This window comes from Lissotriton vulgaris, chromosome 7, assembly GCF_964263255.1.
Source record: "Lissotriton vulgaris chromosome 7, aLisVul1.2, whole genome shotgun sequence".
Lineage (NCBI taxonomy): Eukaryota > Metazoa > Chordata > Amphibia > Caudata > Salamandridae > Lissotriton > Lissotriton vulgaris.
Genome location: NC_141695.1, coordinates 711165889 through 711193511, shown reverse-complemented (window position 1 = coordinate 711193511; position 27623 = coordinate 711165889). Strand labels below are relative to the sequence as shown.

The following is a 27623-nucleotide window of genomic DNA, read 5'->3' as shown; positions in this document are numbered from 1 at the left end:
TCTGTAAAACTTTAAAATAAATAAATAAATAATAAAGTTGTAAGGCCTGTAGCGATTGTTCTGCTTGACGCTGCATTTCATTCATCCGAGGTGCAATAAGGGAGTACTGGGCACCAACCAATCATTCAAGCTCGACCTAAAAAAAAAATCACAGCATGGAATGGGGGTACTAGGAGGGCTTTAGACAAAAGCAGAGGGAATGAAGACAGGATGGGCAGGCAGACACACAGCAATGTTGCACAAGTTACTACTTGTGTAACGATATATCTGTAAGAGACATTAGTTAGTGATAGATTCCTTACCTTAGAATATCCCCAGGCGTCAGACTGGATCTGGAAATTTTTGTGTAGCAGTACCCTTGCGCGTCGGTAGGCGTCGTCTGCGGCTCCGCGTCCGTCGTCGGTGTCGTGATGACGTCGTCGGAGTACTTAGACGCCGCCTCCGCGTGCTGACATCAGTTCTTAGCCACAGCTTTTCCGCGCCAGAAGCGCTGAGCCCTGTTAAAAACCAACACTGGTGCCATTGAAACTAGGGCCCTGAAAGGGAATTACCTTAACCCTAGATATCGTTTCGCAGAACGGGGAGGATGGGTGGGTCGGTAAGGAAACTATCACTAACTAATGTCTCTTACAGATATATCGTTACACAAGTAGTAACTTGTGCATCTGAAAGAGACACGTTAGTGATAGATTCCTTACCTTAGAATAGATACCCCAGCAACACCAACCCCGGTGGTGGGTCTGCGAACCAATAATCACACCAGAAAGTCCTGGAGGACGGAACGGCCAAAAAAGCCATCCCTCCGGACTTGACTGTCCAAGCAATAGTGTCTTGCAAACGTGTGCAGCGAGGCCCACGTAGCTGCCTGGCAAATGTCCTGCAAGGGCACTCCCCGGCCCAGGGCAGTAGTTGTCGCCGTGGCTCGGGTGGAGTAAGCCCGCAATCTAGCCGAGGGGTAGCATGCCTGGATACACAAGATGATCCATCGGGAGATGGTCCTCTTATGTACCGCCTTCCCCTTCTTAGCGCCCACGTAGCCAACAAAGAGTTGGTCATCCACCCGGAACTGGCGTGTGTGATCCAAGTAGAATGAGAGCGCACGTTTTGGGTCCAGACGGTGGAGCCGCTCTTCCTCTTTAGAGGGGTGTGGTGGCGGAAAGAAGGTTGGCAAAGTGATGGACTGCCCGATGTGGAAGGCTGTGACAACCTTGGGCAGGAAAGATGGCTTAGTACGCAACACAACCTTGTCCGGATGGACAGAAATGAAAGGAGGAGTACAAGAGAGGGCCTGGAGCTCACTCACTCTCCTGGCAGAGGTGATGGCAACCAGGAAAGCAGTCTTTAGTGTAAGAAGGCGGAGAGGACAGTTGTGAAGTGGCTCAAAGGGAGCACACACGAGAAATGTAAGTACAAGGTTCAAGTCCCACTGAGGCATCACAAACAGAACAGGTGGAAATGTGTGAGTGATGCCTTTTAGGAATCGATTTACAATAGGGGACTTGAACAAAGATGGTTGATCAGGCAGCCTTAAGAAGGCTGAAAGGGCAGAGAGATAGCCCTTGATAGTGCCCAGAGCAGAGCCCTGCTGGGCAAGAGAAAGAAGGAAGAGAAGAACCTCAGAAAGAGGGGCAGAGAGAGGTCCACAGCCTTTGCTGTGCACCATTCCACAAATCTGTTCCACCTGCAGGCGTATATACCGACTTTGTGGAGGGACGCCTGGCTGCCAGAATGATGTTACAGACTTCAGGAGGCAAGTCAAATGGCCTCAACCATGGCCGCTCAATCTCCAAGCATGGAGTTGGAGACTGGACAGGTTCGGGTGGAGGACCGTCCCCTGCTGCTGCGAAGGGAAGGTCCTCCTGAAGAGGCAGACAAACCGGGGGATCGACTGACATACTGAGTAGCTCTGGATACCAGTACCTTCGTGCCCAGTCCGGAGCCACAAGGATGACTTGGGCCCGGTCGCGCTTGATCTTTTTCAGCACTCTAGGCAGAAGTGGTATAGGCGGAAAGGCGTACAACAGACCGCAGCTCCACTCGCAACGAAAAGAGTCTCCGAGCGAGTGCCGCCTTGGAAATTCCAACGCGCAGAACTGATGACATTGCGCGTTCTCTTCGGTGGTGAATAGATCTAACCAAGGCTCTCCCCACCTGCAGAAAGAGACCTTGCGCCAAGTCCGAGTTCAAACGCCATTCATGATCCATCATGCACCGGCGGCTGAGTTCGTCCACCCTGCCGTTCAGAGAACCTTCCAGGTGTTGAACCACCAGGGTCACGCCCTGATGTTCCAGCCATTGCCAGAGGCGCAGAGCCTCTTGGCAGAGGGTCCACGACCCCACCCCGCCCTGCTTGTTGCAGTACCACATGGCGGTGGTGTTGTCCGTGAACATCTGCACTACACTCCGTCGGACAGAGGGGAGGAATGCCTTCAGTGCTAGACGAATCGCCCGCAGCTCCAAAAGGTTGATATGGAGCCAGGACTCCGCCGGAGACCAGAGGCCTCTGATCTCCGCCTCTCCCATGTGGCCTCCCCAGCCCTGGAGGGACGCGTCCGTCACAACTATGTGCTCCGGTTGGGGAAGGGAGAGGGATCTGCCGCTACCCAATCGCGGTCCGTGAGCCACCACTGCAGCTGTCTCGCAGTGCCCTCCGAGAACAGGACGTGGTCGGACAGGTTGCCCTGATGCTGGGCCCACTGAAACTTCAGGTCCCACTGCAGAGCCCGCATCCGCCACCTGGCGTGATGCACCAGTAGGATGCAGGAGGCCATCAGCCCCAGAAGCCGCAGCGTCAACCTGACCGAGAACCGGGATAAAGGCTGAAAGAGTGGGATGAGAGCCTGAATATCCCGGACCCGCGCCGAGTCTAGAACCGCTCCGATGAAGAGGAGCTTCTGAGAGGGGCACAAGAGTGACTTCGGCACATTGATGGAGAACCCCAGCTGGTGCAGGAGATCCGCCGTAGTCTAGAGGTGGTTGACGATTGTCTGGGGCGAGCCACCTTCAACAACCAGTCGTCGAGGTAGGGGAAGACTGAAACCCCTAACCTGCCAGATGAGCTGCGACCACCGCCATCACCTTTGTAAATACCCGTGGGGCGCTGGTAAGGCCGAAGGGGAGCACGGTGTACTGAAAGTGCTTGTGGCCAACCGTGAACCGCAGGTAGCGCCGGTGGGCCAGCAGGACGGGAATGTGAAAGTAAGCGTCCTGCAAGTCCAACGCTACCATCCAGTCTCCTGGGTCCAGGGCAGCTAAAACCTGAGCCAGTGTCAGCATCTTGAACTTCTCCTTCCGGAGGAAGCCGTTGACGTTCCGTAGGTCCAAGATAGGGCGTAGGCCACCTTTGCCCTTCTTGGGTACCAGAAAGTAGTGGGAGTAGCAACCACACCCCACTTCTGGCCCAGGAACGCGCTCGATGGCCCCCTTGGCCAAGAGGGCCGTAACTTCCTCCTGCAGAAGTCGCAAATGATCCCCCGATACACGGTGGTTCTGCAGTGGCATGGCTGGAGGAGTCGCCTCGAAGGGGAGGGAGTAGCCCCTTCGGACGATCTGCAGCACCCACCTGTCCGACGTGACAGTGCGCCAGTGGAGGAGGTGATGGCGAACCCTGCCACCCACTGGCGTCACATGGGCCTGAAAGCACGGACTAGGAGGGTTTTGAGGCGGATGCTGCGGGGGAAGATGTGGACTGACCTCGCCGTTGTCCCCTACCGCTGCCACGGTGGTTTCCACGGCCGCCACCGCGTTGGGTATTACCCTGCGGAGCGTGGCTGGCAGCACATGTGGGTACACCCCTTCCGTGGCCATGAAAGGAGTGAAAGGCAGCCGATTGCTGGCGTGGGGCCGAGAGGCCTAAGGACTTGGCCGTGGCCCTGGAGTTCTTAAAACGCTCAAGCGCATGGTCTGCCTTGTCGCCAAAAAGGCGACGGCCATCGAACGGCATGTCCATCAGTGTGTTCTGGACATCGGCCGAGAAATTGGCTGACCTCAACCAGGCGTGGCGTCTGACCGCCACCGTCGTTGCCATCGCTCTGCCCAGTGAGTCGGTGGTATCCAGTCCACACCGGATAGAATATCTGGCTGCATCCCGACCTTCCACAAGGGCTTGGCCGAGTTTGGCCCGTACCTCCAATGGACACTCTGGCAGCACTTCCGCGACCATATCCCACAGAGAGTGGGTGTAGCGGCCAAAGAGGCATGCGGTGTTGGAAGACCGCAGTCCCAGACTAAGGGAGGAGAAGATCTTTTTGCCATACTGCTCATACCTCTTGGATTCCCTGTCCGGCGGAGCCGACGGGAATGCGGTCTGGGAATTGGAGGCCTGGATGACCAGGCTCTCAGGGGTGGGGTGGGTGGACAGGAAACATGGGTCACCCGGGGCTGGGCGGTGGCGTCTGGCCACGTTCCTATCTACGGGCGAACCCGTAGCGGGCTTGGACCAAGTGCCCAAAAGAACGTCAGTTAAGGCCTCGTTAAACGGCAGCAGAGGCTCGGCTGAGCATGACTGCAGCTTAAGGACCTCGATGAGGAGGTTAGCCCTCACAGCAGCGACGGGGAGCTCAAGGCCCAAGGCCTTGGCTGCCCTCATCAACACCACACTATAGGTTGCACCCTCCTCCGTAGCCACGCTAGGAGGGGAGACAAAGCCAGTGTCAGGCGAGGTGTCTAAACCACTGGCTTCCCCAAGTTCACCTGTCCAGTCCTCATAAGACTGGCAAACACGTGTCAGAGGGTCCTCAGACCCCTCCTAATCCTCCTCATAACCCAACACCTGGTACTCAGGGTCAGTAAAGGATGGGGCCGGTTCATGGAAAGTGAATTCACCAAACGGCATCTGTTCCGGCGCCGGAACCGGGTTGAGGAAGGTGTCGGGGGTGGTGCCGGCAGAGGACGGCGCCGGGGGTGACACCTGTGGGGTCGGCGCCGGGGAGGTCGTTAAGTCCACCGGCGACGACCCGGATCCGGAACCGGATCCAGTGGGGCCCTGCGGCGCCGGGCCTGAAGGCGCCGGCGGCATCGGAGTCGAAGCACCCGACGGTGTCGTGGCCGAAGCACCCGACCTGCTAGGACCCCCAGACAGGACCGCTGGGCGGAACCCGTCGGGGGAGAGAGGGACCTCATGGCCATGAGGACCCGCTCGATCTCCCTCGGCATCGCGTTAGGCCCAGGGACCGGAGGGTATGAAGCCGGACGCGACGCCTGCGACTCCGACTGAGCCGCGTGGGCGGTGCCACCTGAACCTCCGGCCGCGTCGCGCGAGCATCGGGGGGAGTTGGAAGAGCGATGACGTCTCTTCGACTTCTTGTGCTTACCTGACGACTTCGACCCAGAGGAGTGATGTCGACTCCCGGAGCTATGACGGCTCCGCTCCCGCGACCGGTCCCTCGACCTCTGTCCGGACCGGGACCTCTCTTGGCGCGGGGCCGACTGCCGGAGTTTGAGTCGCTTACGGGACCGCTCCCGTCTAGCTTTCGAAGTAAGGGCCCGGCAGTCGATGCAGGTCTTGTCGTCGTGGTCGACGCCGAGACAGTGGAGACACCGACGGTGAGGATCCGTGACCGACATCAGTCGGTCGCAATCTTCACAGGGCTTGAAACCAGGCATCCCTATCGGCACCAATCGGAGTCGAAGACTCGAAAAAGGATGATCAAAAGATCAAAAAAGATTTAGTCAAAAAGTGACTAAGGTACCACTTTTTCCGGATCTGCGCTGCTGGCGCGGAAAAAAGAAGAACTGACGTCAGCATGCGGAGGCGGCGTCTAAGTACTCCGACGACGTCATCACGGCGCCGACGACGGACACGGAGCCGCAGACGACGCCTACCGACGCGCAAGGGTACTGCTACGCAAAAATTTCCGGATCCAGTCTGACGCCTGGGGATATTCTAAGGTAAGGAATCTATCACTAACGTGTCTCTTTCAGATTACCTGTTTACAGTACTCTTGCATCACATGGATGTGTGTGGAGTTCACTGCAAAAGGGGAGAGGATGCCCAAGAGATCTTGGTACTGTATGAGGAGGGACATATTAAAGCAAAGTCTTGCAGTATACAAGGACAGATCATCCAAAGAGAGATAGGGTCCAGAGCAAAGGTGGGGAGCATTTTGGTGGCAGAGCATAAGGAAGAGGGGCGTACAGCCAACGTGTGCATTATACAGTGCGTGGCAATGTGTAGGGACAGAGTACTGGGAGGTGCATTGGTAACGGAAACATAGGGGAGACTTAATATCTTGCACTATAAGGAGGTAAATGCACGGGGGAGTACACTACACAGTGAGGAGAAACAATATTCTAGGAGAGACACGGAATAGCGAAGAGGCACTGCTTAAGATGGGGACATGAAGACTGAGTGGGTACAGGGAAGTGGAAGGGAGAGGAGTGCATGTGCTGGGGCGATGAGTAGCAAAGGAGGTTAGAGGGGAGGGAAACATAATGGTCCTAAAGGGAGGGTTGTGGAAGAGCGAGAGGATACTGTGCTGGGAAAGAGGATGTGTGGTGCATGAGGAAGTGGATGTGAGGAGCATGAGGATGTGCATTTGTGGTCCACTCACATATGGTGTTAGAAGCACTTATGGGCTGCAGTAAAGCACCCACTCATTAGCAATATTTACAATGCTCAGCTTTAACCGACCTTTGTAACACAGCCCGCAACAACTTATGATGGATAGTGAGGAGGACGATTGGACACAAAAATGATATTGTATAATGACTGTCACCATGACCTCTCTCTCTGTTCCTTGGCCGTTGGCTGCGTACTCACACATGGTGTGTCCCCGGGTGGAGGGCGGAGGTTCCCAGTGTATAGAGAGGACAGCAGAGAATGGCAGCGGCTGGGAGAGGAGGAGACGGTGTCATTACACCACGCTGTGGTGCTGCAGCACATTAAACCACAGGCCATCACTAGAGGGTCCTAGACAGGAATATACAGCACTGGACAAACTGTGGCGCACTACCACAGGCCATCACTAGAGGTTTCCAGATAAGAATATACTGCGCTGGGCAAGCTATGGTGTACTACCACAGGCCATTACTAGAGGTTCCTGGATAGAAATATACAGCGCTGGACGAACTATGGTGCACTACCACAGGCCATCACTAGAGGTTCCCGGATAGGAATATAAAGCACTGGGTGCACTATGATGTATGTATGTATGTAATTACATTTATAGGGCGCACAGCTACCCACCCTGGGGTTTCCCGGCGCCAAGATGACAAGGCCTACAAGTCAAAAGACAGCTTATTGAGGGAAGAACCAAGTCTTCAAGTCCTTATGGAACTTGGCAAATGAGGATTCAAATTTCAATGTCACAGGAAGAGAGTTCCAGAGCTTCGGACCAAGGTGAGCGAAGGAGCGACCGCCCATTCTAACTAGTCTGATCCGCTGGGTGTAGGATGTTTAACATAAATGACATCATAAAGGTTCGAAGGGTTGGACTATCAGAAAAGACAATTAAGGGGGGCATGGCTAGCAACATGGCAGAGTGAGTCGCACTTTGTGCCAGCTCCGGCTAGCCGAATTGATCCGACGCATCCAAACGCATCTACTGACCTTCATCATGCTGTACACAACAGCGGAGCAACTGCAGACCCCAGCGCCCGCATCGGATGGCTCCCGAGGCCCGGTCGAGGGGTGAAAACTGTCGAAATTGCCTAACACGATCGGAGCCAGAGCCGGATTCAAAATGGCGGCGGCCGCTGCGGATCGCTGAGAGTTTCGGAGCCCGGGCCTGGTCACCGCCTGAGGAGCAGAGGGGACGCGGTCCCGTAACGCCGGACGCATCGGGAGCAGGGAACTGGCCCGGGGTGTCTACTAGGAGAGCCAAGATCTGCACGGGTCCAGAGAGAGGACACAGATCGGAGGAGTCGCGGACACAGCCTTCCTCCTCACAGTGCCCTGGTCAAGACGAGATGCCGATTGGGGAACGGACCCCTGGAGCGACTTTGGAAGGTGAGCTGCTCTGGGCGGAACTCCGGAGGGACGCTGCAGCACTGCAGCACCCACCCGCGCACAGTGAAGGGACGACGCAGGCAGGGAATGCTCGGGGGCAACACACAGCACTCCTTCTGGCGGAGACCGCCCGCGGGAGGCGGCGGAGCCCAACATTGACTTGGATGCTGGGGAGGACGATCAGCCTGGGTTCTACGTGGTGTGGGTGTCCCCCCGACACGCCCTTTGCCACCGTTCCTACACCCGGAGACTCTAATGCTGCGGCGGGAGGAGAGGCAGGTCCCGTTGGACCTGACCACCGTAACATCGATGCTGGGATAGGAGCTGCCCGAGAGTAGGCCGCACTGTCAACTGGATCCCCGGGACTGACGACTGCACTGGGGGGGAGCCGCGGGTTGACAGTGGACACGTTGAGCGCCCTCCAGGTGCCGGGAGCTTCTGCCCACAGCCCGGCCGGGGCGGTCACCGCAGCCCCTCCGCGGCGCCTACATACTACATCAGGAGAAAAACTACTGGGGCCTGTAGCCTTTGCCTGCCAGACCAGTACTTTGCGGCGGTCGACGTGCGGCCCTGTCCCGCTGGCCGGTGAGGCGACACGGTTGAGGGCCGAGGTAGTCGCCAGACCGCTGCCAAGCTCTCTGACCCTGACTTCCCACACCTGCGGCAGAGAAGCCAGTCAACCATGGGGAAGAAGGAGGCGGCCACGAAAACCCAGAAGCAAGGCCTAATAGATAAATTTGTGGTGGCGCCACAACCCGGTGGTATGGACGGAGCGGGAACGAGTTTGGACACGGCCCTCCTGATGGGTGCAATACAGGCCTCCATGGTGGATATTCAGGCGTCTAGAGCGGCCCTGGAGGTGAAGATAGGCGAAGTGGGAGTGGAGGTCAACCTACTGCGACAGGACTTCCGGAATCTCGCGGAGAGGGTCACTACAGCGGAGACGAGGTTGGGAAAGGCGGAGGATGTCATACAAGACCTGCGGAAAGACGCCAAGGACCTGTAGGATGCCCACAAACAGTTGCTGTGGAAGGTGGACGACGTAGAAAACAGGGCATGGCGGAACAACATTCGCTTTGTGGGATTTAGGGAAGGAATCGAAGGGACCAATATGGCGGAGTTCCTGCGCTCCTGGCTACTCGAAACCTTACCCCAGGCGACATTCTCCAACTGCTTCATTATTGAGAGGGCGCATAGAGCACTTATGGCCAAACCTCTGGTAGAGGGACGACCGGGACCGATCATTGCGAGGTTCCTAAATTTTGCTGATAGAGACCTGATCCTAAGAGAAGCCAGAAAGATGGGCGAGATTAGGCTTGAAAACTCGCAAATAATGATCTTCCCTGATTACAGCCAGGAGGTGCAGAAGGCGAGACGATCCTTTGACCTGGTAAAGGCTAAACTCAGAGACCTAAATATTCAATACATGCTTCTCTTCCCAGCTAAACTTAAGGTCAAATATAAGGAAAAATCCCACTCCTTCTTACACCCGGATGACGCATGGCAGTGGCTGGAGGAACATCCGCCCCCTCAGAGACGAGAAGGGAGTAGGCATAATGCGACAGGGACGGGCGCAGCCGTTGGAAACCTTTGGGAGACGGCACAGCCACAGAGGAGGCGTAAACCAAAGGGGATAAGGAAGACTCAAACAACACCATACCCCTCGCAGAACAGGTCCCCGAGGGGACGGCGGGACCCTGGCTCGCCATGATCTGACAATCCACCGGGATCTAGGTTTTGCGCCCTTGCCGTAGAGGAACACACTGAGAGGGAGAGTGAAACAGGAGGAGAAACATCGGGAATTGAAGAAGGGGAAGAACAGTCACTCCACCCGCTAGTGGTGGCCATCCATGAACTAGAAAGTGGACCCGCCACAGATAGGGCCCCAACCCAGGGAGAGAGCGGTCCCCACAGCAATTGAAAAGTACTGAAGGTGGATGGACAAGATATCGGCTAGACCACATGAAAGCACGCAAGTGACTCACACGCCTCCTAATTTTGTTTGTTCTTGGGTTTTGGGTTTTTTGATTGTTCTTTTGTTAAATATCTCCTTCCTCATAACGAACTTCTGCACAGCACTACGAACTCTGTGGAACATAGCCTTTTTGGGTACTGTTTGACTAACAAGTTGGGGTAGTTCGGCAGGGGGGAGAGACACCAGGGAGGGTGACAGACCTTTTCTTGCCAACAGGGCCTATCGTAAAGGGAGGTAGATGATGGGTCTGATGGGGGAGGAAGGTGGGGCGGGGGAGCGGGGACTAGTTGGGGCAATTCACTGAGTTGGATTAAGCAGACAGGATGCAGCAAAGGGGGAGAGGGTGAGGGAGTGGGGGGATTTGTGTGGAGGGGGACTCGCAGCATGGGGGACGCAGTCACTTGTCGGGCAAGCACGCGCACAACACAACACATTCGAAAAGTAAGATACCACCAGATGTTCTGTAATATCCCAAGCCGGGAATACATGCACACCACATGACGAACATCACCACAAGCCGTAAGAAGCCGTCCACTCGCACTCCAACAACATGACTATGGGGAACCCTGATAGAGAAACGGTACATAGGGGGGCATTAAGGTGATGACATGGAAAGTAAACGGCCTAAGCTGTAAGATCAAGCGAGGCTTGGTCAACAACTATGTCAAAAGGTCCGGGGCGGACGTGATACTCCTTCAGGAAACACACCTGTAGGGCACTCAATGCACCTTTCTGGCAAGGGGGCAGTATAAAGTCCTGGCCCACGCAGGGTTTACATCTGGCTCCAGAGGGGTTGCAATACTAATTAAAAAACATCCACCCAAGAGAGTGGCACAGGTCTGGACTGACCAACAGGGCACATACATGGGAGTACGAGGGATGTGGGGTAGAAGAGAGTACACGTTTATCTCAGCTTACACCCCACCCAAATTGCAGGCAGGTACACTGAAGGGAGTGTCTGACATCATCCTTAACACATCAGACACAATACAAATTCTCGGGGGGGACTTCAACGGCGTGATGAACAATACGGTTGACAGGACAGGTGAACGGGATAGACCCCAGACCGTGACCCCACTAGCCAAATCTATGACGGCGCTTGGCCTCCTGGACGTATGGCGATGGCTTCAGCCAGATGCAAAGGTGTTCTCCTTCTTCTCCGGAACACACAAACTCTATTCCCGTCTGGACTATATTTTCATGGCGAGGCAGGCATTACAGGTGTCGGATTCGGCAGAGTACTGTGCCCGGGGGGTGTCTGACCACTCGCCGTTGTTGCTGGAAATAGGCAGTAGGAGAAGGGAAGGACCCAACATTCTTAGACTCTCTGCCTGGGACATACAAAACCCGGAAATCCCGAAGGGACTGCGAGCTGACGTGAGGGTATACTTGACGGAAAACGTGGAGCCAGTAGACTCTAAGGTAGTTCTCTGGGAAGCGCTTAAAGTAGTACTTCGAGATAGGGCGCACTGTAGACTGGCGGAAGCTCAGAAAAAAGGCCAGGCAGAGTTCCAGGCCTTGGAGATGCAGATATTGCAGCTGGAGAATGGCCACTTGCGTACCAAAGACGCAGGGAAGCTGCGGCGCCTCGCTGATATGCAAGCCCAGTACAGACAGTTGGTGACAGGGGAGGCTAGGTCGCAGGAGCTGGCTACTCTACACTGCATCTATGATATAGGTGATAAATCTGAAAAGCTTTTGGCATGGCTCAGCAGGAAAGAGAGGGATGAAAGATGGGTAGAAAGAGTAAGGGTTGGCCATGACGGCTGGGCATGTACGGACGACAAGATAGCTGACGCATTTGCCAACTGTTATAAAACTTTCTACGAGGCCAGTGATCTAGGGTCCAAAGAGGAGGCGATGCAATATATGGCAACCATTACCCTCGAGGAGGCGGACAGGATGGACCTTGAGTCTGATATCACTGAGGAGGAAATTAGGATGGCACTGACCAAACTCTGAGCGGGTAAGGCCCCGGGCCCAAATGGTTTCTGCGCGGAGTCCTTCAAAAAAAATGGCGGATCTCCTGACCAGGCACCTGCTGGGCCTATATCGGGACGCTGAGGAGGAGGGACAGTTCCCACCAAACCTCAGACAGTCCACATTTGTTCCAATCTATAAGACGGGGAAACCGGCGGAGGACTACGCATTCTACTGTCCCATCTCTCTACTGAATGTGGTTGCAAAGCTATGTGCAACAATACTGGCTCTCCGCATGAGACGGGTAATACCGGAACTGATCCATATGGACCAAACGGGGTTCATCCCAGAGAGGGCAACAAGGTATAACCTCCGAAGGACGCATAATTGGCTTCGAGAGGTGGAAGGCAGAGCGGAGCCACACTGGTTTCTGTCCCTAGACGCAGAAAAAGTGTTCAATGCTGTCCACTAGCCCTTCCTGGAGGGAGTACTTGAACATATGGGCTTCGGACCCCAGTACAGACGCAAAATTAGCCTACTTTATACTAGCCCTAGTGCTAGAGTCAGGGTTAACGGGGCGATGTCAAAGGCTTTTCCAATACAACGGGGAACCTGACAGGGATGCCGCCCCCTGTCGCCCTTGCTGTTTGCCTTATCCATTGAGGTGATGGCCTGTGCGGTTAGACAAAATGGAAGGTTTACGGGGTTTCAGGTAGGACAGGCAGAGGTGCAGGAAGAGAAATTGTCCCTATATGCGGACGACGTTTTACTATATGTTACACACCCGGAAAGCACGATATCGGCACTGTTCGATGAACTGGACCGCTATGGCGCTAAGTCAGGGTATCAGATCAACTGGCACAAGTCGACACTTTATGACCCCCCCGAGGACGGAAAGAATGGCCCCAGTTGCCGGAGAGACTACAGACCACCGGAGAGGGATTTCAGTATTTAGGGATCTTTATCACGACAGACAGTGAAGTTTCGTACGAACGCAACATTAACCGGGTTATATGTAATTTTAAAACTGACGCCTGCAGATGGCAATCGCTCCCCCTGACGATTCTCGGAAGGGCAACTATGTTCAAAATGATCTCGCTTCTGAGATTTGTATACGCATTCCAAAATTAATACTTCCCGGTGACAACTAAGACCTTTTGAGACGTTCATGCGGAGCTAATGTCCTACTTGTGGTTGGGAAAGCACCCTAGAGTGGCGCTGGCGACGCTACAGAGACACCAGTATGATTGAGGGATCTCACTTCTTGACCTAGAAGCCTATTATTGGGCGGAACACCTGGCCCCCATTAATGAATGGATCCATGCACCTGCCACACACCCTACTTATGCCTTGGAAAGACACACCATGGGCGCACATTCATGTCTCCACTACATAAACGGGGGGAAGGGACAGGCCAGACTATTGCCGGCTACTAAAATCACACTAGGGGCGTGGAACAGGGCCACGAAAACCACTGGATGGATCCACAGACCTACGAAGCAGACACCGCTGTGGGTTTTCTCCTGGTTGAAGGAACTCGGCAAGTTGAGAGGGTTTCGGGGTTGGGATGACATAGGCATCTCTACCTTAGGTGATGTAGTCAAAAACGGGATTCTAAAGTCATTTCCTTCCTGACATATAAAACTATTATGAATAACAGCCCGGATAGACTGGAGGGTCTTCGGGCCACATGGGAACAAGATGTTGGGAAGATGGATGACGTAGACTGGGGTGTGGTACTGATGCACCCTAGAGAGGTAGCAATTAAATTGCGTCTCCGTCTAATACAGTTCAAGATCATACACAGGGCCATCTTTGATAGAGTGCGGCTCTACAGAATGGGGAGAGTGACCGACCCTAGCTGCTTGCGCTGCGGGCACGACAGCGGAGGTTTCTTGCACATACTATGGTTATGTCCACACATCCAGACTTACTGGGGCGAGGTCACCACCGAATTAGGTGAGGTACAGGAGATAGACATTCCATTAGACCCGAAGCTCATCCTCCTGGGAATGACCAATGACGTGGACTTAGCTCGTCCACTGTTGATATTCCTAGTGTTAGCCCTGGTAGTGGCTAAAAGGGGCATAGCTAGAAAATGGGGGGCACCTGATACACTTCAGCTGGGGGAATGGAGAAGGGGTATGGACATCTACATGGCGGCCGAAAGGGTCACATACAAAGCGAGAGGGTGCCCGAAAAAGTTCTATAGAGTGCGGGGTAAATGGAGACATTACCATGGCCTAGATGGAGGACTATAAGGAGACCCGAACGTGTGCATGCTGGCATACTAGGAGGGGGAATGTTGCTCCAGATCGAGAGAGTGTGCCTTAAAGACCTGGTGATCTGCTGTGGATGAGCATATGAATGATGACACTGAGGTATTGGATCTTGAAGAAAGTGGGGGGATGAGGGGTGGGGGGCGAGGGGATACTGCTTGATAGTGACATGCTTGTTCTGTGTTATTTCTTGCTGCAAAACAATAAAAATGTTTTTCAAAAAAAAAAAAAGACAATTGAGGGTGATTGCATTGTTATTAATTTCCGGCAACCAATACTTGTTAGAACAATATTGAGGGCCAAGGGGATTAATTTCTCCGTACCTACAAATATTGGCTTCTTCTATAGACCAAACTCCCAGCAGCAATTCTAACCTACTCCCATATATCTATCTACAAACAGGTTTGATGCCCTATCGGATCTTAACACCTTAGATTGACCGTTAACAATGCCAAAATACATTGTAAACGGCCCATTAACATCAATGTTAGCCACTCCTGGAAACGATGGCTCTGAGTCTGAACTCGATGGTCTTGAGTCTAATGACCATATATTATATGTGATAAGTTGGAACGTCGCCGGTTTGGCATCGAAATTAAATATTGATGAATGGGTTAAGACGGTAAATAAATATGATATTCTGATGTTCCAAGAGACATGGGCCACATCTGAGTTATATCTTGAAGGGTATGAATGTCTTAATGTCATCTCACCCCACCCCAAACAAGGCAGACCCTCGGGTGGCTTATCCATCTGGGTGAGCATGGCGTCAGATAGCAGTATAAAAACAATCCCCACCAAAAACGCACATTTTCAAGCCTTAATTTACACACAGGGTGTTTCGCTCTGTTATTAACTTTTATAACAACGATTTTTTAACTACACCAAACATGAATTTTGTGACCCTTTTTAACTTTATTTCGGACATACCTAATTTTATAGGAAATCAAAAACTTGCAGGGATTTGTCTGGGAGGTGACTTCAATGCAAAGATAGTAGGGGGAAACACCCAAACTCTGTATTATCAGCCTATGGGCAACACATGTAAAAGGGGCCCGAGTTATTGGACCATTTACTGCAATGTAACCTCTCTAATGTAATGGATATCGCGGCCACAAAAAACGCGGATAGCAACTTATAGGGGCCGTGGCTGCGCTTCCATAATTGATTTTGTCTTTGTAACGGCCACACTGGAGGATTACTTGGTCAAAGAAGAGGTTTTGTCATCCACTTTTGGGGATCATATTCCAATCTCAGTTTTATTTAAGATTGTATCAAGATCTGACCTTATAAAGGAGATAGGGGCCGGAAACCTTGAACCATCAACAGATAATTTAATGGTTAAATGCAAAGGAATGGATTGCAGTAGTGTGTTAGAAAAAATGCTAAAAATCCATTGATCACTTTGTGAAACTTGTCTTTCACCCGTTGACCTTAATCTAGAGGTAGTTCCTGCTTTTGTCGACCTATGTGCAGGCATAAAAGAATTGCTTTCAAGACCAGCATTGATATCCAATACCAACCCTAGGTGGTTCAATAGTGCCTGCTCTCGGGCAAACAGAGAGCTTAGGGTCGCTCTTTTAACCTATCCCAGGGACCCCAACCGTATTAGATCTTTGAGGCATGCCTATAATAAAGTAACTAAGCAGAGGAAAGACGATATCATAAAGGAACAATGGAATAACTTGGCCTGTGCCGCTAGACTTAATATTTCATACTGTTTCTGGACAGCTGCCAAGTCACTGAGATCATCTGGCATCAAACTTACCCCGTTAGGTTGTAATATAACGAGAGAAGCCTGGGTAACCAATTTTTCTAAAATATATACTGCTAGTCCCCAGTGTTTAGATACCCTTGACAATGAGGTCGTCAGCCGAATTCCAATATCAATATCAGATGTTGAGGATGCTATTAATCAAAGTCTGGGCAACAAGGCCCCCGGCCCAGATGGGTTCTCCATCGATCTCATAAAATTCAGGCCAGAGTTTTGGGCCCCTCTTTTACTTAACGTTTTTAATAACCTGGCCTCAACTAAAATCCCCAACACCTGGTCCACATCTGTCATTGTTCCAATTTTTTAAAAAGGAGATAGATCAAACCTGAGTTGTTACATACCAATTTCTTTAATTGATAATACCCTTAAAATATTGGGGAGGGTATTATTCAACAAAATCAGAACTTGGGCCAGGGAGGACAACATTTTAAATAGACGTCAGCTAGGTTTTAGAAGTAAACTTGGAACGGTGGAACAGTGTCTTAACCTTAACTTGATTATAGGCAAATATACCATAGCTCGACACGGCCCCATTTACCTAGCATTTATGGACCTCACCTCGGCCTTTGATTTTGTTAACAGATCTCGTCTCTGGATATGCCTTTTAGACTACGGGTTAGATGAGGACATGGTGTACTTTTTTAGCTTTTTAGCACGGGTGAGAATAAGCGCGGACGGGGCAGTTTCAGAGGATATCGTGGTCGGAAGAGGAGTAAGGCAAGGGTGCGTTTTAGCCCCTCTTTTGTTTATTTTGTATATTAATGAGTTACATAACGTCCTGTCTAACCTGACCACAGATGTTCCTACGATTAACGGTAACAAGCTGCCTGCCCTTTTATATGCGGACGACGCTGTTCTAATGGGTAGAACACCCAATGCTCTGCGCTCATTAGTTATGGGGTTTGTTGATTTTATGAATAGTCTGAATTTTTGTACAAATTTTAAGAAATCTTTTTTAATGTGTTGTGGTCCTAAAAAATTTGTTATTAATGCTATTACTTTGGGCTCTGAAACCTTGTTTCGCAAACGCACTTTTCCATATTTGGGCCTGCAATTTTCAGACAATGGATCTTGGGCACCCCATTTGGTATACGGTCGGAGAACATTTTCAAAAGCAGTTAATTCAGTCTTAAGTCTCCCCCAACCAAAAAGAATTGAGGTAGTGTTGTCCCAACTCAAAATCTATCGAACCCAATGCATACCCACTGTAACATACGGGGCTGAAATGTGGGGTTACATAAACATCAAAGCCGCTCAGGTCGAAAAAAATTGATTTTGTAGGAGAATATTGGGGGCACCCATCTCTTCTTCATCCTTTGTTTGACGTACTGAGCTGAAACTATTTTACCTTGAGGATTATACTAGGTCACGCCCTATTATGTTTTGGTTGAAGGTTTGGCAAAACCCTGCAGCCTCCCTGACTAGGGAAATTATAGTTGATTGTTTAAAATGCGACAAGGGTGGAGACATACCCTGACTTGCAGAAGTGAAGGCTAGTTTAACTAGAATAAACTGGGATATATTTTTTATAACAGAGACCAGTTAGATGGTATCAATAAAAAGACTATTCTAGATGGCATATATAAACATTATGGGGACTTAAGATACGCACAAGAGCTTTCTAAAACTTCAGTCGCACGTTATATATCACTGGTAGATGACGGGGGTCCTCCGATTTATTCACCAGCCGGTTATCTTTTAAGGGATATTACTCACTGGGAACGTAGTTTGCTCTTTCACCTTAGGTAGGGTACAGTAAAATACCTGTTGTGCTTTCCCCTAGGTTACCAACCCAATATTGAGGAATTGCTGTGCCCTTGTGGCAACCCAGGCAAGCAAACCATGTTGCATTTCCTGTTCTTCTGTGTTGGGCCCGGCCTCGTGGCGTGGTCCTCGCTGATCTCCGCAACCCCAGAACTACAGGCGGAACTGAATCCTGTCCACCCAAACTGTACATGACACCCCTACACCGGACCTGAGACGATCTCCAGACCGCGTGCCTGCACCCGTGCACGTGACCATCAGACTCCATGTTTGGCCACCCCGGCCGGCCGGCCACCTTCTTCCCTTTCGGCAGCCCCTGGCCACTCCTGGCTACAGCTAAGCGTGCGCGTCCGGCGCGCCCAGACCCGCCTGTGGGGTGAACGACTCACCAAGTACCCGAAACCAAGACTTCCATCACACCTCCGGCCCCCTTCCGAGGAACTGGTTCCCCTCACACCTCTGAACTATCCCTGGGGGCTGGTTTCGATTGCACCTTGGGCCTCCTAGTGAGCTGGCTCCAGGCCTTGATGAGCGTCTGGGATTCCCTGGACGCATGGTCCAAAAGCATCAAAGACACAGCCGCCCAGACAATCAGGCGCCTGGCCCTCGGACCTCCGGCCTCCTGCCTTTGAGGGTCCGGACATCAAAGAGCTCCTGGACTATAAGACAGCCTGCCATCCATCTAGCCGGCAGTTGTATCTTGGACAAGAAAGCCCTGCTGATCTGATCGCGGCTGACCTTGAGGAGAGCAGACTCTGACCCACCGAGCCCTGCTGACGTCATCGCCGCTCATCGCTGAAACCACGAGACCTGAACCATCGGAGCCCTGCTGACGCTGTCGCGGCTCACTCTCGAAGAGACAGACCTGAACCATCGGAGCCCTGCTGACCTCGTCGCGGCCCACTCTTGAGAACGAGAGACACTTGCTACCATCCCGAGCCCTGCTGACGCTGTCGCGGCTCCACCTGCCTACGAGTACGACGGAGTACTCCTGACCAAGCCCTGCTGACCTCGTCACGGCTTGAAGAACTCTCTGGTCCGGCTGGACCATCGACGCTACCCTCACGTCCATCTGAAACCGAAGTGAGTAGGACAGCAAGTCCCATCGCCAGCCCCCGTACCTCCCAGTTCGAGGATTGAGAACTGTGCGCAGGGTGCGTGGCGTGCCAGCTGGCCCTCTAAGACTGTCCCGCTTCCCCGTTCCCTTGCTACGAGACTTTCGCGATCCCTCGATCGCTGGGTATTGCTCCTTATTTTTATGCTGATAAAGTTCACACTTGATAAAGATTCACGGTGTGGTGTCCGTTCGTAAGTGTGGTGTGTCGACAGTGTGTATGATCAGTCCTCCCGGCGGGGACTCCCCCTCGATAAGACTCGGCAGTAACTGTGGGAGAGGAGGTCCCGGGTGGTTAGGAGAGTCATCTTGACCCCTGGGGTCACCGCCTTCCAACATTCTGTAATTTTTATCAAAAGGTACAGTAAACATCTCTTGATACCAATTTTTAGGGCCGATGGCACAATCGATTTTAAGGTTGCCTATGGGACTATCCTCCAACTTCACGGGGAAGACTTAACATTTCGAGTTTGTACTTTTTTGAAAATGGCCATTCGTTCGCGTGCATCAATGAGCTCCTGATAAATATATTAGATTGGATGTTTTATTTATTAGCCGATTTGCTTCTGCTGCTATTTCTATTTGCACTTTGTCACTTTATTAAACGACGCTGTTATATTTACAACTTGAAACATCCCTGCTGTTATTAAAACTATTTGTACTTTGTACTTTGGCATTTTATCATCTGATGCTGTTATATTTATAATTCACTATATTTGTGATAATTTTTAAATGTGTGAATTGATTAATTTTGTGAGAATTGTTTGTGCTTTTATGGATTGTGTATGTCCGAATAAAGATTCTTGAATTGAATTGACTACTGGTAACTTCATAGCGCGGTAAATACCTGATGTGGCCTGATTGGATCCAGCACGTGTGCCGGCAGAGTCAGCAATGGTGCATGCACATAAGGGACAAGCGTGGACCTTGGAGCCAGAGTGGAAGCCTGTACTCGTCGTTAAGAGCCTGGAAGTGGGTTCCGAGGCACCAGGGGAGACCTTGCTGGTGGAAATCTTACTGGAGGCCCTTGCTTATTTGTGGGGTCCAAAGGTGCACTATAGGGTGCCGGAAGCATCTGAAAGATCTGCACCATGGCCTACTTGAAGGCTGCGATTTTCTCCAGGTTCGGCGGTGACATAGAGAATTTGTGGAACGCTAGAAACCCACTGAGGCACTGGATTGGATTAGTTAGGAAGATGCTTAAGGTGAGGTGCCTTTCGAGTGTCGCCCTTGCAACTTCTTGTCTGATTTTAAGTGGAGGGATGAAGTCAAGTCCTGCTTGGCTTTCTTGCATTTATGGCATGTTGCTGACTTTGACTAACCTGAAGACTTTGAGCGAGAAAAGAACTTCACACGGGGCCACCCTGGAAATGCCCGAGACCAAAAGAGGGGCCAAGAGCCCAGTTTCAAATCTTATCTCTTATTTTGCTCAACGAGGTAGCGTTTTGCTTCCCCTTTTGATCTGTCTGCTGCAAGATGTAGTTTTCTTTAAAGGAGTGGCTGTGATAAGCACAGCACACCAGTCAACATAGATTGTGCTGTGCCCTGTACAATAACATGATCTCCTCTGCGAAACGAAAGATTCAATCACTGAGATATTTGATGTCTGGAATAATGTATGACACAACAAGGGAAAGTTAATGGTCCATGCCAAATGGTTTATATGAATCATTTATGCTTGGGGGCTGCAAGGCTTTTTTCACCCCCTCCCGCCCTGGCTGCAGCGCTTGTAGTGTAGTAATTTATTTTGGGCTATGGGGACTTTTCAGAGACAAGGAAAGAAACTTGCCAAGGATCCTGCGCTTTGAAGTTCTGGCCTGCGCTCGTGACTCCTGCGTCACCCTGTTAGTCCGCGAGAGGAGTGGGCCGCATCAGCAGCTGCGCGCGGGGCTTTGTTTCATCAGGACTGGAGGCCTCCGAGGCACCTGCAGGTGCTTTAATCTCGTCCCACTGAGCCCTGACTGAGCACTGCGGTTAGGGTAGGAGGGAGAGCGCTCAAAGCCGGGGCCTGTTTACACAAACCAGGAGCCACTTTAAAAATGAAACTGTGTTTTGGCTTCCTAATTAAGGTTTAGCGCCTCGGCAGCTGAGGTGCACAGGTGTGGAAGGGTACAAATTGACCCAAAGAAGGAACCTACCTTCTGGATTTGTACAGGCTCAGCTCTTCCTGAAGAACACTGGCTCGCTTCTGCAGAAAGTTTACCTACAAATAGACCACAAAACGAGACATTACAGGTGTGCAAAACGAGAGGTATGAGCAGTCAGGATTAGCTGTAATCTCTTTTATTATTATTATTAGTATTATTATATACGACCTCCCACATAGGCTGCATTGTGGGTGGGTTCAAGGTGTAGGTAGCGTCGAGAAATAACCGTGCCACTTATGTGGGTGATTCGAGCGGGCACAGTCGCTCTAAACAACTTTTAACGTAATTTCCAGGACAGCAAGTAACCTGTAAGAAGCTTACGTTACCAATAACCAACTGCCAATTGTAAGATTGTGGTAACGATGGGAGGCAGCACCCAATGAGTGCTTCACAACTGCTGGCGTTCCGTATGTTGAAGCTCCCCCTCTCTCTGCCCGTGCCCCACAGCCGCGGGTGCCCTTGTGGCAGCACTTCACGCATGTGCAATGTCAGGTCTGTCTTTTAACACTATCTGCCCGACGGATGAAAAAGTCACATACACTTTCCGCAACTATTCGAAGACTGGAATTAGAATAATTGCAATACAATAGAATAGGTGACTGAGTGTAAATTGCGCTAGATGTAACAATATGTAGAATTTACAATTTTGTTAGCAGCTCAAAGGATAAGGTTATTGTCACCCACCAATAACCTAATTGGGTAATGCTTTACACAACAAGCATTTGCAATGCAATAGGTCTCACATTAGGAAAGTTTGAGCTATTGGTCTTGTAAATGACAATTTTTTTATTTATGTGTTGGTTTTGAAAATAGCTAAGTGAATCGCTTTGTCATTTACAATGCCAATAGTATTATAACTTTTGCAAATGTGACACCTATAGCATTTGTAATGCAACATGTTTTGTATTTACGTGACTTAGATGTATTGATATTACAAATGACAATGGCTTTTAATTTTTTTAAATAATTAATACTTAAATAAAAGTGATTGTAATTTATAATGGCAATAGCTGAAAGTTTTGTAAATAACTTTTGTGAAGATTATGTTCAGTGTATTTTATTGTGACGAAAATCCAAGAACAAAGGTGAAATATTAACATCTTTTTGTGACATTTGTAATAAAGCTTGAAACATTGAGAGAACACATTTGAACCAGTTGTTGTTGAATAGTTGCGCAGATTGATGCTGGGGTGGCACTGAGTGATGCTGTGGTAGTGCTGAGTGGTGCTGTGGTGGTGCTGAGTGAAGCTGAGTGGTGCTGTGGTGATGCTGAGTGATACTAGGATGGTGCTGAGGGGTGGTGAGTAGCGCTGAGGTGGTGCTGAGTGGCGCTGTGGTGGTACTGAGTGGTGCTGTGGTGGTACTGAGTGATGCTGTAGTGGTGCTGAGTGATGCTGTGGTGGTGCTGAGTGATGCTGTGGTGGTGCTGAGGGATGCTGTGGTAGTGCTGAGTGATAATGTGGTGGTGCTGAGTGATGCTGTGGTAGTGCTGGGTGATAATGTGGTGGTGCTGAGTGATGCTGGGGTAGTGCTGAGTGATGCTGGGGTAGCGCTGAGTGATGATGTGGCGATGCAGAAAGGCATAAAAAGCAGTTTAACAGAGGGCAGAAAAACAAGGGAAAAACAAGTATAACAGACGGCAGAAGGGCACAAAAAACGAGTCTAACGGGGCAGAATGGCAGAAAAACAAGGGAAAAACAAGTCTAACAGAGGGCAGAAGGGCACAAAAAACGAGTTTAACAGAGGGCAGAAGGGCAGAAAAACAAGAGAAAAACGAGTCTAACAGAGGGCAGAATAATGAATATTGAAAAGCGGCCGGGAAATGCAAGCGGCCGGGAAATGCGCATTTGTTTGTCCACACTGTGCACCATCTACTCAGAAGGTACTAATGTGTATCCCTTAATGTTCTCAAATGGCAACCATAAAGTAAAATAAGTATATTGTGCTGCATAACTAAATATTTATAAGGTCCCAAAAGCAAGACCTATTGGCTAAGCCGGAATAATTTGTAGTGGTTTTCAGTGACACAGCAGGGAAACTTAGTAACCCTATCTTAACCTGAGTTTATCCTGTCCAGAGACACAAGTGCACTGGACTCAGACCCCAGTCAAGGCAATATTCTGTAAATGCCATAAAAACGAAATATTGGTTTATTCTCTGTGTTAATGCCATTAACTCCTTTGATCAAAATATTTTGACTGCGTTAAAGAAAAGTCCCCAAAAACGCATACCTAACATGTTCCCATTTTGAGGCACCAGAGCCAACCCGTGTTTGAGGTCATTAAAAAGTGGCATCCTTGGACTCAAAACGTATATATTTCATTGCTTTGGCCCTGCTCCCCAAACTGTGCCTGTTCCTGCAGCACATTATGGTGTTTTAGTGGAGTACGAACAGATAGCGGGTAATTATTTTTAATGAAGTATGCACTTGATTGCTTACAGCACTGTGAAAGTGCTTGAAAGGCTGCAGGTTAAGTGGCTCAGCTTTCAGATGACCAGGTTATGTTGAGAGTTAGGTTTGTCAGCATTAGGTTCCAGGAGACAAGCAAATTTGAAAGTTCACTTTCACAATTAGAATTCTTTTGAAGATTGGCGTGGTTCTAAGGGTATTTGATCGTTTGAGTAGTGATCAAGTTGCTATCTGGTCTTTCCTTCAAGGAAAGATTTCAAATAGGCATAAAAGTTTTGTACTCATGGACTTTGGTTTGCTGCTAATACGGCTTTGAGGAAACCTTAGATCGGAGTCGAAGATTGTGAGATTATATTCTTCATATTTTTAAAGTGTTTCTTTTGCCCGCCGTGTCGCTAGGTTGTTGGTGTTCTCTTTAATCTACCTTTTATGTTATCTCCTTTGGAAAGATCTACCTTTGAACATTTAGAGTATGTTGATCTTAAAAAACTTACTCTTATGCTGTGCAGCATGGCTAAAGTAAAACAAGAAAAAATGTATGCAGCCGCCAGTGTTATTTTTCTAGGTGTGCACACCGTACATGAACCTGAAGCAGTTTTTTGTTTTTAGTTGCTGATCTGAGTCGGATTGGTAATTAAAAACAGCAGAAACAGATGACACACAAACATGCCCCTCGTAAAGTGCTTAGATACAACACCTAATGAAAAGCTTGTACCCTTGTAAGCGGTGGCGCTAGCTGTGTTCTCAGACTGTGATAGCTGCACCACTGTACACAATTTATACATGCACACACAAACACAAACGCACACACACACGCGCGCACACACACGTATACACACGCATTCACGCACGCACACGCGTACACACACATGGACACACACGCACTCACATGCACTTGCTGAGCTCGACAGCGAAAGCCCAGGCTCCACAGCGAAAGGGAAACTGACACCGCACACAGAAAGCAGCCAGCAGCGCGCTACCCGCGGACAAAACTGACACTAGAAAAGCGCGCGTCCGACTCGTGTCTACATTCCCAGAAACGGGCAGAAATAGTTGTCGAGCAGACAGCAAGCAATGCTTCACATTGCTTGCACGTCTAGGCTCGACCTAAAAACCACATACAGAGAACAAAAAGATTTTATCCTGAGCTTAAGTGAGCACATCAATAAACAAATTCCAAAGAATGTTTAATCTTCATATCTTCTTTTATTATAGATGTTGTTCATCGCCAACACGTGTTTCGTCTTGGTATATATAACCATAGACTTCTTCAGGGCTATAGCTAGGAAACGTTAAGATATCACACAATACTCTCCATCAGTCATGAGAGCAATAAGATAAAAATTAATCAGATTAAGCGTAATAAATCGTAATCAGTCAGTGACTACAGCCACGCACGGACTGATTACGATTTATTATTCTACTTGTACTTACTGAGGATACTGGGGGCCGAATATAGAAAAAATTGGAAATTTAAGGTGTACATTGATTGAGGAGCGTCCGAAGAACTCATTTTTATCTTATTGCTCTCATGACTGATGGAGAGTATTGTGTGATATCTTAACGTTTCCTTGCTATAGCCCTGAAGAAGTCTATGGTTATATATATATATATATACCAAGACGAAACACGTGTTGGCGACGGCTAGTGTGGATTTTTCAGAACAACATCTATAATAAAAGAAGATATGAAGATTACACATTCTTTGGAATTTGTTTATTGATGTGCTCACTTAAGCTTAGGATAAAATCTTTTTGTTATCTGGAATTAGAATAACAAATCATCCTCTGTTCGAATATTTAGAGGCATTTGGCTTCAGACGAAGCATCAAAATACAGGCACTTCAGAAGGCATGGGCAAGGAGGGAGCTTGGATGGTTGGAGCACTAGCAATGAGTGAAGAAGCACGGTGGTTTTCTGGGCCTCTGCATGCTCCCAATTGTACACTATCACCTGCCACTTTTTATGGTTGTGAAGTGCCTTTCACTTTAAATGACAAGAATTGCAGTGCCAGCAAGCGCACTGCGCAAGTGTACACAGGTCACTCAGGCCTTTTTTATGCATGCCTTTACAACGTGGTCGGAAGACTGCTCGTCAGTACAATGACTTGCCTTAGGGAAAGCTTTGAGTTGGTACAGTATAATTCACTATACCAAATCCAGTCTGTGCAACAGTCGGGAAAATGTTGGACTTACACACCAACATCAATCCAACAACGCTTCCCGTAAGGCAAGAAGCGTTCGTGGTTTGAACCACGGTGTAAAGGCACAGCGTGGTTCAAGGTGCGGAGCAAAGGTTTTTCCCCCTTGCATGCTTTCATTCATGCATACACTACTCTGCACCAGGCGCGCAATGCCCATTGGGCTCAACCGGCTTTAGCCACCCCTCTTTGTGTGTGTCAGCCCGGGCTGAGAAAGCTTCCCGGGCTGGCAACCGTCTTATTGCAGCCTCACCCAAGTACTTCACAGGTCTTTGAAAGACCAGCTACTTGTTAACCAGGCTATGTTGTGTTTTCACCCCTTCTTAGAGCTCCTACAGCTCCATTCTGCTTACTGCTGGAAGACTTAGCCCCCCTGAAATTTTTATTAGCCCCTCCCGAAATTTGGCTCTAGTTGCTCCTCTGCACAATCTGGCTCACGGATGTCTCCTGATTTTTTGTACTGTGCAAATACAGGATGAGCACAGTGCCTTTTCCTCAAATAAAGCCAATTTTACATAACAAACAGCACATTGTGAAAAATCCTCAATTGCCTGGACTGCACTATAAAAAGCAAACACATAGAATGGCAATATACAATGAAGCACATGCATCAAAATAGTCAATAGCGATTCTTTACATGAGATTTTTAAGGAATCGCAATGAAAGAATCGCTATTGCCTATGCATGTAGGAATCGCAAAAAAGATTGCGATTCCTACACATTCCTTATTTGCGACTCGCAAATTGACAGTCTCAATTAAGGAATTGCTTTCCCATTCATTCCTATGGGCCTCTACGCCCATAGGAATGAATGGGAATTGTATGCACAATTTGCAAGTACCCAATTTCAAGGGGGCAAGGGTGCCAAAACGACAAGCAAGCCTGGCTGAAGATGGCTGGAATGCCAGAAACCGGTCCTAGGAAGCTTGAATCCGGTCCAGGGAAGGCATGGCTTGGCAGTTCAGGCTGGACTGTTCCCATGAGGCACAGGGTCAGACTGATTTGCATATGGCAATGTCTGAACTGGGGTGGCAGAGTGGGCTAAAGAACGGTGATGGATTAAACCAAGATCTGTTAACTGGGTGTGAGTGTTTGATTGGTTCAGATGCTCGTCCATCACCACCCCCCTTTTGTACCGCTTTGTTTGCCATAAGTTGGCAGGGTATGCTCAGACGTGAGTCCCTTGCTCACTTTGCCACTGGATTCAAGCAAGCCTGGCTGAAGACGGCTGTAATGCCAGAAACCAGTCCTAGGAAGCTTTAATCCGGTCCAGGGAAGGCATGGCTTGGCAGTTCAGGCTGGACTGTTCCCATGAGGCACAGGGTCAGACTGATACGCATATGGCCATGTCTGAACTGGGGTGGCAGAGTGGGCTAAAGAACGGTGATGGATTAAACCAGATCTGTTGACTGGGTGTGAGTGTTTGATTGGTTCAGATGCTCCATCCATTACCACCCCCCTTTTGTACCGCCTAAAATGACACCCTGTTGCTTCGCTGAAATTTCAATTTATCCACATGTTGTGCACACACATGCCCTCAACTTGTGATTGACGGTAATTTGCAATTCCTATTTGCGAAATCGCAAAATTTTACTGGTTAATGCATTGCATTTCAGTAATCACAATTTGCGATTCCTTAAATGCAATCGCAATTTAAGTAATCACAAATTTTGCGATTACTTAAATTGCGATATTTGCATTTGGGATGATGCATCCCAAATGCAAAATGACTGGCTGCAAAGGGACAGATTCTGTGAATCTGCCAGTTTGCAACCGTTTCTTTTCTTGATGCATGTGGTCCAGTATCTACCAAATACAACAGACACTCCATTATCTCTCAGTAGGTATGCTATGAATACCAATGACTGGAATTGACATCTACATGAGCTACCTAAATTGAAGGTGTAGCAACTTTCGACTATTTGAAAGCAAACTTTATATGGCTTGGAGACCAAGATCCGCTCTAGCACTTGGTAAGACTAACCTCTGTCAAAAGGAGCTCTGCATATGTAAAACCAGCTCTGCTCAACATTCCTGAAGCAAGCCCTATAACTGTACTTGGACATCATTGGTATCACAAAGCAACTAAAAATA

The 27623-nt window shown here is 49.6% G+C and overlaps 1 protein-coding gene across 2 annotated transcripts in view; it reads right to left on the bottom strand.

Moving 5' to 3' along the window:
* Positions 1–27623, bottom strand: part of CEP112 (centrosomal protein 112) — a 2145639-nt gene that overhangs the window by 2885 nt on the left and 2115131 nt on the right. Inside the window, exon 26 of one of the 2 annotated variants that reach the window (XM_086930941.1) lies at positions 20913–20977. In XM_086930941.1, the coding sequence (XP_086787067.1) occupies positions 20913–20977 (65 nt within the window). Of the gene's footprint in view, positions 1–20908; positions 20978–27623 lie in introns of those variants that run through there. The other variant, XM_086930940.1, reaches the window with a different exon arrangement.